Consider the following 18,734-nt stretch of genomic DNA (forward strand, 5'->3'; position numbering starts at 1 on the left):
GTATCCTGAGGTGCACTGTAGAGTGAGATGGGGTGTGATCCAAAGGTTGGTACAAGGAGTGTTACAGGAAATGATCTAGAGAATGGTATGTGATAGAAATAGTGAAACAGGTACTGGCATCCGATAGAATAAAGAATAATAGAAAGAATGACATAGATAGTAGTATGGAGAGTGAAAGTAATACAAGGAGTGAAACAGGAAGTGGTTCTGTTGGTGGTATAGGGAATGATCTTGAACATGAACAGGAGCGGTATACAGGGAGCGGTATACAGGGAGCGGTATACAGGGAGCGATATACAGGGAGCGGTATACAGGGAGCCGTATTGAGGGAGCGATATACAGGGAGCCGTATTGAGGGAGCGATATACAGGGAGCGGTATACAAGGAGTGGTATACAGGGAGCGGTATACAGGGAGCGGTATACAGGGAGTGGTATACAGAGAGTGGTATACAGAGAGTGGTATACAGGGAGTGGTATACAGGAAGTGGTATACAGGGAGTGCTATACAGGGAGTGGTATACAGGGAGTGGTATACAGGGACTGGTATACAGAGAGTGGTATACAGAGAGTGGTAAACAGGGAGTGGTAAACAGGGAGTGGTATACAGGAAGTGGTATACAGGGAGTGGTATACAGGGAGTGGTATACAGGGAGTGGTATACAGAGAGTGGTATACAGAGAGTGGTATACAGGGAGTGGTATACAGGAAGTGGTATACAGGGAGTGCTATACAGGAAGTGGTATACAGGGAGTGGTATACAGGGACTGGTATACAGAGAGTGGTATACAGAGAGTGGTATACAAGGAGTGATATACAGGAAGTGGTATAGAGGGAGTGGTATACAGGAAGTGGTATACAGGGAGTGCTATACAGGGAGTGGTATACAGGGAGCGGTATACAGGAAGCGGTATACAGAGAGTGGTATACAGGGACTGGTATACAGAGAGTGGTATACAGAGAGTGGTATACAGGGAGTGGTATACAGGGAGCGGTATACAAGGAGTGGTATACAGAGGGTGGTATACAGGGAACGATATATAGAGAGCGGTATACAGGGAGTGGTATACAGGAAGTGGTATACAGGGACTGGTATACAGGGAGTGGTATACAGGGAGCGGTATACAGGGAGTGGTATACAGGGAGCGATATACAGGGAGCGGTATACAGGGAGTGGTATACAGGGAGCGGTATACAGAGAGTGGTATACAGGAAGTGGTATAAAGGGAGTGGTATACATTACATCATCATACTATTTATGAAGTGCAGAGGTATATGTGATGACTAAAGGGGTGGTCACACGAGCGCCGAACCGAACTAAATGACGCAAAACGACGTTGCTGTCAGCTGACAATTGTTCGGCAGAAAACATTTCTGGCCGAAATGAACCATTTCGGTCCTGCTCGAAATTTCTTGACCGAACCCTTGCTCTTATTGGCTGGTTAAAATTCTAGCGAGCACACATCACATTTCTCCTTACGTGCATGTGAGCAAAGTTAAAAAAGAAATGGGACGATACTTTTATTTCGTTAAAGAAACAACATGAAGCAATTTACAACAAGGCTCACTCGGACTTGTGATTGTGTTGCATAAATGTAAGATGTTGCACTTAAGTGTTGCATAAATGTAAGAGAATGGTCGTGATTTTCTTTCGTGTAGAATATAAGTAATGTGTCATATTCATCCTGATGAAGTATCGTTGACTGATTTATTTATGTAAAACCACAGTGCTATGATAAGGGCTGTTTTTGTTTGTTATGTACTCAGCATAGAAAAACATTAATATGTTAACAAAAATATAATTATGTTGATGGGTAGGGTTGGCAAAATCTTTGTATCGAGTGATTTATTTTGAGCAGCTGAACGATCTTCTGATAAATCTGCTGTGTAATTATAATTTATAATTGTTCCTCAAAGTTTTTTGTTTACAATAGAAATATTTAACTCAAATACATAAAAACTACCAATGAAACAGTGTCCTGTCTCTATACGTATGGTACCTAGAAAGCAACGTGACTTCGGATGCCGTGTGACTTGTGTCACGAACCACACCGAAACAGCCTCCGAACCCAACCTACGTCCGTTCGGTGCTCGTGTGACCACGCCTTTAGCCTGCCTAACAGAAATGTTAGAGTAGTCTATGCAGCCTATAGAACTGTGCAGATAACTCCTTAACTCATAGCAGTATTCATAAACAACTACATGTAGATTACTAGAACGATCACCAACATTAGCACAAAACTTGCTTTGATCCTTATTAATTTTCACAAACAATAAATTAAAAACAAATAATAAATTAAAAACAAATAATAGATATTGTAAACTAAACTTGCCTTCGTTAGCAATCTCCACGCTCGTCAAGGTTTTGAGAAGGGTGGCCTCTCTTTTTTCGTGACGGAAAACTTTGAGTAAAGATTGGGCTAGCTGGATTTGGTCACTGCGGCTATCGCAGAGGAGACCAAGAGTACTCACGATTTGACAGTCTTTAGAGAGCAGCACCTGTGATTGGACAATCAATCTGCTTATGGAAACAATCAATAGTAACAAGACATAGAAACAACCATCTATAGAATGAACTGTAAGAGCAATGAGGGTCATAGACATAAGATTGATTAACCGGCATAACATCAAAATAGATTGATAAACTTCACGTTATTGCCACACATGCTGATATGCAAAGATGACATCTCACATGCTGACACGTCAAGACAGCGCCAGCTACAAGATGAAGTACAATTAAGATGAAGAGCAGTTAATATGACATCTCTAGTTGCACTGAACAGTTAATATGACATCTCTAGTTGCACTGAACAGTTAATATGACATCTCTAGTTGCACTGAACAGTTAATATGACATCTCTAGTCGCGCTGAACAGTTAAGATGACATCTCTAGTTGCACTGAACAGTTAAGATGATATCTCTAGTTGCACTGAACAGTTAATATGACATCTCTAGTTGTGCGGAACAGTTAAGATGACATCTCTAGTTGCACTGAACAGCTCTAACAATAAAATTCACCTTTTGAAGATCGTTATAATCTTTAACTGGAAGAATCACATCATGCTTGAATTGAATCTTTAGTCTGATATGAGGTAGTTGGGGGATACTGTCAGTGTTGTTACTCGTCGAAATTGGTGACATCGACATCCAATCATCCTCTTCTTCTCCCATTTCCACATCAGCAAGAACTTTACTGACTTGAACTACAAATGCATACATATAACCAGTTGAAGTTGGTACCCACAGCACACCACCGAGATGCATACATATAACCAGTTGAAGGTGGTACCCACAGCACTCCACCGAGATGCATACATATAACCAGTTGAAGTTGGTACCCACAGCACTCCACCGAGATGCATACATATAACCAGTTGAAGTTGGTACCCACAGCAGTCCACCGAGATGCATACATATAACCAGTTGAAGGTGGTACCCACAGCACACCACCGAGATGCATACATATAACCAGTTGAAGGTGGTACCCACAGCACTCCACCGAGATGCATACATATAACCAGTTGAAGTTGGTACCCACAGAACACCACCGAGTTTGTTTGAAATTCGCCGATTGATGGGTGCCGGCTGAATCAGATTTAACATTGATCCAACTTAGCAATATCTCTTACACAGCAGAACCCTAAACTCAAAGATAGGCTATGATAGGCTATGATAGGCTAAGATAGGCTATGATAGGCTATGATAGGAACGACCACAATTGACTCATTTCATTCGCTGCACTGCAGAAGAACAGAGAGTATTTTGTACACATCACGTACACAGCTCGGGATCTTTGCCTCCACTCTTTTTGTTCTTGCAGCAGAGCTTGATAGTGAAGGTCTCAACGTTGGCTGGTATGTCACTATAAGTGAAAAGAGACAAAACTGCGCTATTATTTTATGGTAGTTGGTATAACACAGTAGGTGCAGAGTTGAAATATGTAACTCAGTAACTGAAAAGGCATAATACTTACTCTAAAATCCAGCAACTCAGTAACTGAAAAGGCATAATACTTACTCTAAAATCCAGCAACTCAGTAACTGAAAAGACATAATACTTACTCTAAAACAAATTCTTCATCCCAGACAAGATTGTTGGAATCTTTAGTCTGAGTCTTTGCCACGGCGACCTCATTTAAACAAATATTGCAGCAGTAAACAGATCCTTGAGAGATTCTATCGGTAAGGTGCTTCACTTCAACTACCTTCAACGTTAATGTATAAATCTCTCTCACTCCTCGTTTACCGTGTGCCGTACGCCCTGTTGTCTTAGTATTTTTGCAGTATGGCTTAAGTGAGTCTCTCCACCTCTATAAATTCAAGATAAATTGCTGAAATATTACATACACCAGACACTACTATGAGAGTACATACAGTACATCAAACACTACTATGAGAGTACACACACCAGACACTACTAGGAGAGTACATAGACCAGACACTACTAGGAGAGTACATAGACCAGACACCACTAGGAGAGTATATACACCAGACACTACTAGGAGAGTACATAGACCAGACACTACTATGAGAGTACATATACCAGACACTACTATGAGAGTACACACACCAGACACTACTAGGAGAGTACATACACCAGACACTACTACGAGAGTACACACACCAGACACTACTAGGAGAGTACATACACCAGACACTATTAGGAGAGTACATACACCAGACACTACTATGAGAGTACACACACCAGACACTACTAGGAGAGTACATACACCAGACACTACTAGGAGAGTACATACACCAGACACTACTAAGAGAGTACATAGACCAGACACTACTAGGAGAGTACATACACCAGGCACTACTAGGAGAGTACATATACCAGACACTACTAAGAGAGTACATACACCAGGCACTACTAGGAGAGTACATACACCAGACACTACTAGGAGAGTACATACACCAGATAGAGAGTACACACAGCTGATACAATGCTAATATATATAAGAAACTGACCTGACTCTCTTCTTCTGTATCTGACCAAAGGTAATAGATCTGATAGTGATTAATTGCCGTACTTTCTAACTGAATACAACCTTGCCTACAACAGTAACAGGCATGTATAACCAGTTTCTATTACCTACAACAGTAACAGGCATATATAACCAGTTTCTATTGCCTACAACAGTAACAGGCATGAATAACCAGTTTCTTTTGCCTACAACAGTAACAGGCATGTATAACCAGTTTCTATTGCCCACAACAGTAACAGGCATATATAACCAGTTTCTATTGTGTACAACAGTAACAGGCATGTATAATAAAACACCAGCAGCATGATATTGCTGAGACCCATTAGAGCAGTTATCTTAAGCCGCTCGACACTCCCAGTTGAACATATAAACATACGCTTGGGTCGACTCACTCATCTCTTCAGTAATGTGAAAAATATAGTTTACAGTTCATAAATATATTGTCTGTTTCCTCGCTTACCGATTGTCTATGGGCAATAGAAATTGGATGTTTACTGCTTTTAATACATTTGCCATAGCTAGCTAAAACATATAATTCTATTTTGATCACAATAGGAAATATAATAAAAACAGACAGCAGATAACTTTTGGGATATAACACATAATGCGCAACACTTTACAGAACATTTGTGATATATTTAGTGATGTATGGGCAGCCAAACCTCGACTTGCAGCCACATTTACATTCAAATATTTTGAAATGTGACGTGATAATGAAGTGAATATTTGTTTTGACATGCAGAATAATTGTTAACATAAAATGTCGAGCATTTCTCGAAACGTTGGTTTTGTATAAGAAAGCAAAGTCCAGCAAATATTGAAAAAAGAATAGAATAAGCTAATTTAAACTATACTTAGTGGAAATTAAAGTAAGTTCTAGTAAGTTACACTAACAGTAAGTTACACTAACAGTAAGTTACACTAACAGTAAGTTACACCAAGCATTTTTATTTCTCATCTTACAACTGAACCTATGTATTGCTAGGCCTACATCTATATTCATATATCTCCAAGGTAAAGTAACAACAGAGATCTTTTTTATTATAGCATTATCGATTTACATATAATTTTGTTTTGTTGCATTTATTGTTATATAAAGTTATGTAATGCATTGTTTCAATATTATATGTAGAGTGATGAATGAAAGTGTAGGGAGGTTTTTAGTACTATTAACACTTTCTTTTGTAGCATATAACTCATTTGATCTTATTTTGATATTATTGCAATGAGTATCAAATCAAAGCTCAATGTGTCTAGATTAATATTGTTCACATTGCATGATGATCAGATTAATATAATGGGATTAGTGACAGGCATATTTGCTAATTACTACATAGTACCAACTAGATTTGGTTGAAATTAAAATGGCAATAGAATCAGTTTGAAGACACAGAGAGATTCTGTAAAGCGCAATGGAAATTCTATAGTGCCAACAAACTTTGACTGAATTTTAAAAACTATCAAGCATTGCTGTGCACTTTAAAAGAGAATGCAAACTTAGGGTTCATCACGAGTGTTATCACAAGTGTTAATCAGTAGAAATAGGCAAACTTTTACCAGAGCAACAGCAAGGAGTGATCATCCATGTTCACATGCAAGAGAAGACAGTGAGACAGATTGTTGAATGAAGTTCACACAGTTGTCAAGTGATATCAAAAGACTAGAGGCTTTTATACAAGCCCAAGGATCAGTTGACCAAGGAAAACCACACAGCGAGCAGACAGGTAGTTATTAGTGCGATTCTCTTATGCAAACCGACACATGCCTAGCCCTTAGCTCACCAATGCCTGGAAGAGAAGTGCAGATTCTACGAACCACCAGGAGACAGCTGCTGGAGACCGAGCTGTGCAAAAAGAGGGCATGTAAAATAAGCACTCTTGACCGAGGCAAACAAGAAGAAGTTGGAGTGAGCGAAAGTAGACTCATCAGTTCTGGAGCTGCATTCAGTGGAGGAGTTCTGTTTTAGAAGAGTTCACTTCACCATCACAACCAATAACCCACAATCCCTCTGGGAATGCTATGTGCAAAGAAGACCTGGGGAGGAGTTCCGGCCTGCAATTGACAGTGACTAACCCACATCTGTGATGGTGTCGACTGTACAATTGCTGTATAATCGCTGCTGGAGTTGGACGCCTGCAGGTTTGTAAAGGGGCGATGAATGGGTGTAAATATGTGGTCATATTGAGAAAACAATGGTGAAAATCACCCTGAACTTTGTGCAGATGGAGGCTGAAGGTTCTTTTAAGACGACAAGGAACCCTCGACCATGCAAACTTGGTGAAAGATCGGTACCGTAAAAAGTACGTAGAGTGCCTCGACTGGCCAGTGCAGTCCTGACCTCAACCCAACCAAAAACCTTTGGCAGATGCTCAGACGATGCTCAGGGAGAGACAAGCCAAACACAAAAGCATCTCTAACCAAAGGTATCATCAATACACGGAACCAGACGGTCACCTGGGAGCACTTGAATATGCTGGTCAGGAGCGTGCCTAAGCACTGCAAGCTGGTGATCAAAGCCAGGGGTGGATCAATCAAATGTTGAAACTTCAAACCACTAATTACACCCTGATGGCCCTTCTAAGGGTCACCCATCTGTGTTAAAAGGTTATTTGTTCAAGTATTCAAATAAGACTATTAAAATATTCATTATTCATAGCTATGTTGTATGGTGGAGTAGACACCCTAACACTAATTTGGGTGTAACCTTTGTGTGGACCATCTTACGACAGAACTATTGTTTTGTTGGAAATCTACAGAAACCTCTACATTCAGTGATACATAGTTTGTCTAGCTTTAAATTGAAACTTGCGTGAGAATTTTGAAATACATGTACTTCCTTGTTCTCAGACTTTTGTCAAGCACTGTGAATACTTGAAAGAATTTTCCAGTATTTTTGGGTTTTAAAACAAATTTAAGAACATACATCATATGCTTATAAGAATATCTTCCTAATATACAATGGTTCTGGCCAGCGTTTAAAATAGGGGGTACGCAGGGATACGGCGTATCCCTAAGAAGAAATTATGGGGTACTCTCTGAAAAACGTATCCCCCTAACATCAGTTTGCTCATATACTATTAAAATGCGATAAAATCGCTATGAAGTCAACAAATATTCACATAACCTTTTAATCTTTTAGCTCGAGTGTCTCTCAAACCAAAAACAGTAAGCACTATTGGAGGTGTAACACAGCGTCCGCGCTACCAATCATTGAGTAAGTTCCTCGCGTCAACGGATCAACTATGCTACTTTGTGAAAAGCTTGAACTCCTTTAATTTTTCTTCAAGCAACACAATTGACGGGCCTCCTTGTCATCCCCCCGCGTTACCAATCATTAAGTAAGTTTCTCGCATCAACGGATCAATTACGCTGCTTTGTGAAAAGCATGAATTCATTCAACTTTTCTTCAAGCAACACAAGCAACGGGCGTCCTTGTCACCTGTCCAACAACATCACCAAATAGCTTGAGATTATTCCATGTGCAGGCATTTTTTGGTCTTTTGCTAATTGAAGTAATCTTTCTCAGAAAACTTATCTAATTTAAGTTCTAAAGCAAATTGTTTCTTCATTATCATTCTTATTTGATTAATAATGAAACGTCTTGGACCATTTGATAGTTATTTCAAAGGTGAGTGAGAGTATGTGATGATTGATTTACCTTACCAACATTAGAAATGATTGGATCATACCTTTTGCACTAGAAACTTATAAATCCCTTACTTATCATGACCTGAACTAGAAATGATAGCTGATCACAGCCCTGCCACTAGAAATGATGGAATTATGGCAAAGAAATGGTAGGATCATTTACCTTCATTGTGATGCCAACTTGAATCTCTCAGTTTATTTAAAGGTGTACCCCAAATAGCCTTCAAGTGGAAAGGGTAGCATTTTCACATCAGGTCCACAGGCTATTATGAAACCTCAATTAATCACAAAGCTTTTTTCAGAATATCTGATGAGTATATATATGTGTATCACACAGCTCTAAATATTTAGTATCATGCAAGGCAATGCTTGTAAATTAATGTATTATGTATAACTGACCGACTCATTACCTAAACTATGCTAATACTACATAAAACCTAAGCTTTATCTTAGATGAATAGGAATGATGAAAGTCTGAGGCCATTAAATTCTAATTTTAGACCCGCGAATTTCTAAGCTATTTGGGGCACACCTTTAATGGGTGATATTAATGAGATTTAAGGTGATCTCTGTTTGCTAGGTTTCCTTTTGTGTCTATGTTAAAAGATGAGGCTGTATGTGCTTGCTTAAAAGTTAAACCATTCTCATTTTTCATGAGTAGTTGATTTTCTTGAAAAAACTTGAAATTTCCCTTCTGATTTTTTTGTTGCACTGATTGTTTCTTCCAAACTTATTTCATTTCCATTTTAATGAATATATCTGTGAAGTTAAGCACTCAAGATGAATTTACTGGGTAATAAAATAATACCAATTATACCAGTGCAAAATATTTGTTCTCACTGAAAAGCTGTGGAAATTAGGTATAAAACAGATCATCTTGCAAAAAATTTTTGCGGGTGAGTTCTTCGCACCCCCTCTACCGAGAGAGCTGCAGGAGCGCCCTCTCGGTAAAGGGGGGTGGAGTTCCCCGCACCCCCCTCTACCGAGAGGGGCGCAGAAGCACCCTCTCGGACTCTTCCCGCGCCGCTACGCGGCTTGGGCAGGCCGTTGGCCCGAGAGTTGCCTCCCCTACTTCTCACCATAGAGTACCCCAATAACAACCCTAACACTTCAAACAACTGTTCTAGCGTACAAATAGCAGAATGTCAGGTTGAATTGTATATCACGTTAAGCCGATGGTTATGGAGTTGTCGTTACATAGTCAAAGAGTAATGCGTTAAAACCTACTTTATATGTCTATGAATCATCCGATCACGAGACCGATGTTGCAGACTGTGACTTGACGAAACTTTTGAACGACGGTACGATGTGCTTTACCCGTGCTAGCTATTCGACGCGTCGACTATCCGCGGCGTAAACTTTTGTTGCAGTTGTGTAAGTTCTTACGGTGTCTTCGAGAAAGCAACACGTACATGCGACTAATCATACCTTTTTGCTAGCCGACATGCAATCTCAATTAGTATTCTGCGTGGTGATAGTTATTTTAGCTGTGGTGTCGGCTGGAAGCTTGCCGCTTAAAGACTGTGGTGAGTCGAATCATGCTAACCGCTGTTCAATGCCTACAAGACATTGTAGAACGCAGACGTAATTGTGATTAACTTTTGAGACCAACTATTTTATTTACTACACTCGTAGTAAATAAAATCGTAAACATAAGTTAGTTTATATAATATATACATGTACAATATTGCAACTTTTTAACGTGTGTGCTGCAGGCATAACCTATTAATTGGAATTTTTGTAAAAAAAGTCGGTGAAATACTATATTATTGCATTCAACGATGCTAAACTCTTCGAGATAAGACCAGTCGTTCATCATATTATTTTCATTAAAATAATTTATCCTAAAGTTTCCATTTGCTTAGAGCAACGCCTAAAGTGAGTGACTAACGAGACGTCGCCTGGTAGCATACAAAGTAATGAGTATGGTTTGCAAGTGTAGGCCCTATATGCTGTGGGATTCATGTTCATGTTAAAGAGCCTCTAGACCGCCCCGAGGCGGAAGGGGAGACCATCAAGATCAATTGGTAAAAAATGGTTAAATTCTAAGTTTGCGAGTGGTTCTCGATATAAAATTTATCACGGTTACTAGAAATAGCCAAAGGTTGTCCCTTGGATTTGGCCCGTGTTTGTGGACGATCATCCTTAAAACAAGTGTCAATAAAATCGTTTAATTCCTTCAAAGATGTGTCTGTTGATTTTATAATAGTATGTAACTATTATAGATTTGTAGACAAAATCTTTCACGATGAATGTGTGCTTACGACAAGGTCTGGAAAAAACACATCAATTAAATGTGAAGAGCTATTTTTCTAGGTTCCAAAGCAGGCAAGGTCACCAGCATTTCTCTTGATCCACCACCAGTTGGCTCATGCACATTTCCCCGTGGTAAAAATGTAACAGCAACATTGAACCTGGAAATTGGTAAGTTTGTTTGAATCTAAACGATCTTCCCCCAATGGTCAGCTTGTGATCAGCTCATACCACGTGTGTACATCGCCTCATTTTTAAACAAACAATGTTGGGTTATCTTTTGGGTTTCGCTTGGACAGACCACACAACCTTATCTATTTGTGACATCATGCTAAAGACTGCCTGCTTGCAGATGAAGCTACCAGCAAGCTAACAGTCAAGTGCAAAGGAGATGTAGTGGTCTGGGTTAACTTTCCTCTGCCCAATAATGATGCGTGCAGCCAAGGGGTAACATGTCCAACCACCTCTGGTTCATCATACACCTTCAAAACTGTCATCCCGATATTGCACGAGTACCCATCAGTAAGTTGCATCAGTAATGTTTGTTTCGCACACATACTACATACACCAAAGAATGTGCAACATTTTGTGCCATTTCTTGTAGCTACGACTGGTAGTGCAGCTGGAGTTCCAAGATGACAATGGGCAGGATGCCATCTGTGTTCAGTTTCCTGGAGAAATATGCTAAGTCTACTCTGACCTAGATTGATACATACACACTTCTAAGTCTGCTGCTTGTTTCAATCCAACATTGTGTCAAACCAATATTCATATTTCTACTTTTGTGTACCTTTCTTAAATACAGTTCCTTTGTATAATTGCAACAATATAATTTCTACACCAACTAGTTAATGCTGTCCAATCCAACTAAGACTCCACAGATAGTCTATTTAGTACACTTGCTTAGGCATGTCTTATCTCTGAATCCTTGCCGTCTACACAACTGCATATATTATTTGTGCATGACTGCATTATGTAATACTGCCTTGCTGGGGCTGCCCTTCTCATGGTCACCTCATGGCTAGATGGATTCATTGCAAGAAACAAGAAGCTTTATGTAAATGTTGGTGTTGTCAAAGCCCTACCTAAATCAGTCATACTGTTTCCATGAAGCAGCCAAAAAATGGAAAATGGAAAATTATGAATGTCAAATTTGAATAGCATGGCAAGCGAGTTGGTCTTATGACAAAGGCGACTCACCTTGACAGCCAAGTCTCATGAACAGGATATAATGATGTATAGTTTAGATCTATCATACCATCTGGTTTTGAGCGTTTAGGATTCTCTATATAGTACAAATGTTGGAGGTCACCTTTTAGCACGAAGAATAACCTTTTCTGTTTCTTGGACGCTTTATCTGCTGCAAGCAAGAATAGAAGTCGATGAGCATAACAGCTAGCCATTGGGCGTCAGCAGTTCTAAGGACCTGGCAATTTTCAGCTAATCATAGCTTACCATGTAGCCTACACTAAATTTTGAGCTATATGAAAATATTTGATCATGATAAGGTTCGCTGCCATGTTTCTTTTGACGGAAGCATAACCTTAATTTAATGTAGACTTGGAATTGCGACCAGCAAAAAGGAGTATCTATACAAGCCAACAATCAAAACAAAAAGATACTAGTAAGAAATGTTCAGTGTGAAAAGGTTAGTTCCGTGTCCAGTCCAAAAGGTTAGTTCTATGTCTGTATTTGTTTACAAATCTTCTGTACTTGTTTACAAATCACTGATGACTCAGACGGTGGCAGTTGAGTGGGCTAATGAGATGCTAGGCTCAAACTTGGCGTGGAATAGTGATAATGCTATTTCAGTTAATTTTAGTCATTCACGTGCCTGATAGACATCGAAATTAGGGCATGAGTAAGCTAGTGAGGAATTGCACCAACAAACAACTTGACAAACCTTGCGATGATAATCCTACACGACAATAGAATAAGGTGCTTAGATTCAATACATACAACATTTGACCAAGCTCTGGTCCAGTATTTTCAATACAGTGAATGTAGCATGATAAATCAAGTTTGGATATAAACATCTACATTGATTTCTTCACTCATACCGATGATTGCAAACCAGACCAATTCTCCCTGTAGTTATTAACACTACCATGGCCCAAATCACTGCTAGTGCCCTTCCCACTAAAGGCACGCTCTCGACTAAAGGCATGCACTAAAGACACGATGTCTACTATGGCACCCTGCCATTACTGGTGCCCTCCTGACTAATATCACCTTCCTTACTAATGCCACCCTATCCATTACGAGTGCTCTATCCACTACTGGCACCAAGCCCACTACTGGCGCGCAACCCATTGATTGTGCCCTCTCTTCTACTGGTGCCCTCCCTATTACTGACCCCCCCTCCCCTCAACTGGTTATTCTCATCTGATAGTTTCCACCCCTTTAATAAATTTCCAATCTTCTACCGATGCCTTACCCTACAACTGGTTTCTCCCCTTGCCACTGGTACCTTTCCAAATATTGGTGCCCTCCTAATCACTCATACCTTACCCATTACTGGTTCCACTCCCTATATCTATTGTCTTTCAGAAAAAAACAATGTCAATAGTCTTCCATAGTATAATTGTACTGATTTCGGGCATAAACATTTAAAGAGAAACAAATAAGAAGTATGTATGTGAATGGAAGCACAAACCTTTTCTCATATAAAGGTAACCCTCCATGACTCTTTGCTGTCCAATGAGATTGACACCTGCACTCGACTGCCTCATTAACCGATACACATGCTCTAGCTGGCTTTTCGACTTGGCCTCGGAAGCATCCGATCGGTTTGCCCTCACAGGGAACTCGAGAGTGTCACCAGCCGGTGTAATGGCCTCCTGCGAGTATCGCGTGATGATATCAGAAACCCTGCCAAGCAGTGAGAGAAAGTAAGTGTTCGCCATCGGAGAACATCTGAAAGCATGGTTAGGAATGGTCGGTCACTAAAACAGTTATAATCAACATCGTGTTAATCATTGCGACACGCCTGCTGCATGATTAAGTTATCTATGAATGACAATAAAGGCTAAGGCTGATGAGTATGCCAGCGACAGCAGCGAGTATAACCTCACAAGTTATGAGCTCACCACTTCCGTACGTATATGTCAAAGTTATTGACAAGCATGCCTACCACTCTGGTGGGAGAGCATGATGCGTTGATTGGAATTAACTCATTACTGTTTTTCAATAATCTGGAGTGTTATAATATAGGTAGGTATGTGAACGATATTACTAGGTACAGGTAAGTACGTGACCGATATTACTAGGTAAAGGTAAGTATGTGAACTATATTACTAGGTACAGGCATGTGAACGATATTACTAGGTACAGGTAAGTATGTGGACGATATTACTAGGTACAAGTAAGTATGTGAACGATATTACTAGGTACAGGTAAGTATGTGAACGATATTACTAGGTACAGGTAAGTATGTGGACGATATTACTAGGTACAGGTAAGTATGTGAACGATATTACTAGGTACAGGTAAGTATGTGACCGATATTACTAGGTAAAGGTAAGTATGTGAACTATATTACTAGGTACAGGCATGTGAACGATATTACTAGGTACAGGTAAGTATGTGGACGATATTACTAGGTACAAGTAAGTATGTGAACGATATTACTAGGTACAGGTAAGTATGTGAACGATATTACTAGGTACAGGTAAGTATGTGGACAATATTACTAGGTACAGGTAAGTATGTGAACGATATTACTAGGTACAGGTAAGTATGTGGACGATATTACTAGGTACAGGTAAGTATGTGAACGATATTACTAGGTACAGGTAAGTATGTGACCGATATTACTAGGTAAAGGTAAGTATGTGAACTATATTACTAGGTACAGGCATGTGAACGATATTACTAGGTACAGGTAAGTATGTGGACGATATTACTAGGTACAAGTAAGTATGTGAACGATATTACTAGGTACAGGTAAGTATGTGAACGATATTACTAGGTACAGGTAAGTATGTGGACAATATTACTAGGTACAGGTAAGTATGTGAACGATATTACTAGGTACAGGTAAGTATGTGGATGGTATTACTAAGTACAGGTAGGTATGTGAATGTGTTGTCGAATGTGATCCACTGAAAGCTGAGCCTAGGGCTGAGCTAAGCCGGGTTGTGCTCAGTCAGGCAGAATAACGAGGTGAGAGTTAAGGGGTGGTCACACGAGAGCCGAAACGAACTAAATGACGCAAAATGACGTCACTGTCAGCTGTAAACTGTTCGGCCAAAGACATTTCTGGCCGAAACGAACCATTTCAGTCCTGCTCGAAATTTCGTGGCCAAACCCTTGCTCTTATGGGCTGGTTAAAATTCTAGCGAGCACGCGTCACATTTCTCCTTACGTGCGTGTAAGCAAAGTTAAAAAAGAAATGGGACGATACTTTTATTTCTTTAAATAAACAACATAAAGCAATTTACGACAAGGCTCACTCGGACTTGTGATTGTGTTGCATAAATGTAAGATGTTGCACTTGAGTTTTGCATAAATGTAAGAGAATGGTGGTTTTTTTCGTGTAGAATAGAAGTAATGTGTCATACTCATCCTGATGAAGTATCGTTGACTGATTTATTTATGTAAAACCACAGTTATATGATAAAGACTGTTTTTGTTTGTTATGTACTCAGCATAGAAAAACATTCATATGTTAATAAAAAATATAATTTTGCTGATGGGAAGGGTTGGCAAAATCTTTGTATCGAGTGATTTATTTTGAGTAACTGAACGATCTTTTGATAAATCTGCTGCATAATTATAATCAATAGTTGTTCCTCAAAGTTTTTTGTTTACAATAGAAATATTTAGCTCAAATACATAAAAACTACCAATGAAACAGTGTCCTGTCCCCATGCGTATGGTATCGAGGAAGCGAAGTGACTTCGGATGCCGTGTGACATGTGGCTTAGCCGAACCGAAGTAAAACAACCTCCGAACCAAACCTAAGTGTGACAACGGCTTTAAGCCAGTCAGAGCCGAGTAGAGCCGAGCTGAGTAAAGCCAAGCCAAAGCCGAGTCAAGCCAAGCCAAGTAGAATGAGAGGCGGGGTCTACCCACTATATAAGCCTGAACATTTGTGCTAGAGAGCAGAGCTGTTCTGGGCCTGTTCAATGCATAGGCTTGACTATTCTTGTACTTTTATGAACAAAGCAGAAATACATGTATAAACTCATGCACCGAGTCCTGTACTAGTGGAGGAAAGTAAGGGTGGCACAAAACCTTTACACTGGTGGCAGAAGTAGGATAACTACGATCCCAAGAAAAACTCCACCACGAGACTCGTGCTGGATTTCTGGATGAACTTTCTACTGCCTTGAAAGCGGCAGCAGGAAGAAACCCAGGCAACACGAGACAAGGACCTGGCTGAAAAACGGCAGCGCTGCTCCTACTAGAGGAACTTCCTGGCAACAGGAAGAAACCCAAAGAGAGCTGCGTAAAACCCTACTGACAGGAGCGGACTCAGTAGATGCACTGCACTAGGAAAGGAGCAGAAACCTACTAAAAACCGTCAGGGCCTGCCTGAAAAACGATGGCACTGCTCCTACTAGAGGAACTTCCTAACAACAGGAAGAAACCCAGAGAGAGCTGTATAAAACCCTGCAGCAACGGACCAAATAGATGCACTGCTTTAGGAGCAGAAACCTACTGAAGGCTCCGACAGAACTTGCCTGAGAAGGCAGCACAGCTCCTACTGGAAGAACTTCCAGGCAACAGGAAGAAACTCAGAAAAGAGCTGACAGCCACGGACTCAGTAGATGTACTGCTATAGGAAAGAAGCAGAAACCTACTGAAAGTCCCAAACATGGCCAATAGAAGGGCACGAAGCACTAGAACGGGTGCTATTGATGCCAAGGACTCAGGAACCGGCACCACGCTTCAGGACTCCCCAGTACACAGAAAAGGGGGATGTAGAATATTTTATTGTCCGCTTTCTGGAGGTAGCCGACGCCAACCAGTTGACGGAAGGAGCAACACTGTTGCACCTCCGAAAAGCACTGGGCGAACAGGCCGAAGACTGTGGACAGGCTGAGGACCAGGAGGCCATTTTCAATGCCCTCTGGGCAAGATTCGGGCTATCCGTCAGGCAGGCACTAAGCCAGCTCAACGCCCTTAAACGAGAGAAAAGAACATCACTTCAGGAGCATGCTATGGAGGTCAAAAGGCTGGTACGCATTGCGTACGGAGACCTGCCGAATCGTCACCAGGACGTCACCAGGGATCCTGCTCTGCAGCGACATCTGTTGGCCATACACACGCCCACACTAGCTGACGCTGTACGGGTCGGAAATGACTACCTTCAGATTCAGGGAGGCGAGCGCAAACCCGCCAGATCTTCGGTGCGAGCCCAGGAAGGAGGATTCTTCGACCAAGTAAACTCGGCCGAAACCGACGTCATTGGTCGACTAGCCCGGTTAGTTCAATCTCTCAAGGAGAAAGTGAAACGACTCCAGGAGCGAGTTCACACACAGACCGAGAAAGGAAGCCAGCCAGCTACCCTTTGCTGGGGTTGTGGCTGGCCAGGGCACGTTCGAAAGAACTGCCCCCGCTACTCGAAACCGGCTTTGGGAAACGAGGGGAGGCCGCAGCAGTAGCTCCGGCTACTGACTGTGCCAAGGCCAAACAACCCCGGAAACGTACCAAAGCTACACGGGATTCGGTGAATGCTGACAGATGGTCTCAACCAGCAGGGATTAGACTGAGGGAATTTCATGCACAGGAAGAGCCTGTGGAGACACAAAATTATTATCAGTCCTTGAGTGAGGCCAGCCCCGACGCTTTTCCGATCCCGGATGCCGCCTACGCCTCTCTGAGCGAGCGACAAGGACGTAACCAGAAATGTAGGAGGGTGACTACCAAACCCCTTCTACCCAAGACACCGAGGACCACCCCCACAAGACAGGATAGTCGAAAACCTACCTTGAAAGCGGCAGAGCTGGCACCTTCTCCGCCTCAGGAGCGACAACCTCAGGAGCCGCGGGTCAACCCCGGTCGCGGGGTGGCCCCAAGGACTAACTTCGCCCCGTTGCAAAGGGAGGGCACTTCAAGCCCCTCAGAAGATGCCCTGGAGAACACTACTATGGCGCAAGCCCTCAGCCGACCTCACTCCACCAGCTATTTCCTTCCAGGAAAAGAGGATGGGGCAGCCCATCCAGTTTTTCCTGGACACGGGGTGTACCATGAACCTGCTAAAGAAACAGGTCTTTGACCGACTACCTGGAGCCGTACGAGACCAGCTCGAGGAGAGCGACAGCCATGATCTACTGGATGACGGGACACGGCTCCCCTTCTATGGAATGATTCGGTTGACAATTCGTCTGAAGGACGTGAGGGCAAAGGAAGTTTTTGTAGTCAGTCGTCTAAGCGAGAATGCCATACTGGGAATGCCATTCTTCGTGGCCCATCAGTGTTCTCTCGAGTTTGAACAACCAGTGGTCTGGGTGGATGGCAAGCAGCTAGTCTGCACGGACCGGCATGGACAACTGCTACAGAGCAAAGTGCAGGTAATCTGGGAGGGTGGTGGTTTCAGCCCGGACAGACCCAGGTTTCCTGACGTACTCCCCGTGGCAAATAGCCTAAATCAGCCAGGATCCAAGGGACAGGTCATTATCCGCTGAATGAACACGACGGAGCAGCCATTGACCTTCCGGTCTGGAGCCATTATTGGCACATACACGGGGGTGGATACCCCACAAGTTGAGGAGGATGACCCCTTACTATACGAAGCCGGTTGGACTTCAGCCAATGAAGTGCCGGTTCACCTAAAGGAGTTGTTTGAGTTGGCCCGACCACACTGTAAGGGGGCGAGTCAGACGGCAAGGTTGGCC

General features: G+C 41.8%; 2 protein-coding genes across 2 annotated transcripts in view; one reads left to right on the forward strand and one right to left on the reverse strand.

The window, feature by feature from the left end:
- LOC137391940 (ras GTPase-activating protein 1-like) overlaps nucleotides 1-18,734 on the reverse strand; it is a 45,768-nt gene that overhangs the window by 6,637 nt on the left and 20,397 nt on the right. Inside the window, exons 7-13 of the mRNA XM_068078504.1 lie at nucleotides 13,547-13,761; nucleotides 12,091-12,250; nucleotides 4,973-5,057; nucleotides 4,061-4,308; nucleotides 3,779-3,861; nucleotides 3,018-3,202; nucleotides 2,332-2,497 (exon numbers count right to left, since the gene is read on the reverse strand). Coding sequence (XP_067934605.1) covers nucleotides 2,332-2,497; nucleotides 3,018-3,202; nucleotides 3,779-3,861; nucleotides 4,061-4,308; nucleotides 4,973-5,057; nucleotides 12,091-12,250; nucleotides 13,547-13,761 — 1,142 coding nt within the window. The remainder of the gene's footprint in view (nucleotides 1-2,331; nucleotides 2,498-3,017; nucleotides 3,203-3,778; nucleotides 3,862-4,060; nucleotides 4,309-4,972; nucleotides 5,058-12,090; nucleotides 12,251-13,546; nucleotides 13,762-18,734) is intronic.
- Nucleotides 10,005-11,737, forward strand: LOC137391943 (NPC intracellular cholesterol transporter 2 homolog a-like). The gene is made up of 4 exons (XM_068078507.1): nucleotides 10,005-10,163; nucleotides 10,954-11,061; nucleotides 11,243-11,412; nucleotides 11,495-11,737. Exons 1-4 carry the CDS (start codon nucleotides 10,082-10,084, stop codon nucleotides 11,576-11,578), a joined length of 444 nt encoding a protein of 147 aa, XP_067934608.1. The 5' UTR covers nucleotides 10,005-10,081; the 3' UTR covers nucleotides 11,579-11,737.

The sequence above is a fragment of the Watersipora subatra genome, chromosome 3, assembly GCF_963576615.1.
Source record: "Watersipora subatra chromosome 3, tzWatSuba1.1, whole genome shotgun sequence".
Lineage (NCBI taxonomy): Eukaryota > Metazoa > Bryozoa > Gymnolaemata > Cheilostomatida > Watersiporidae > Watersipora > Watersipora subatra.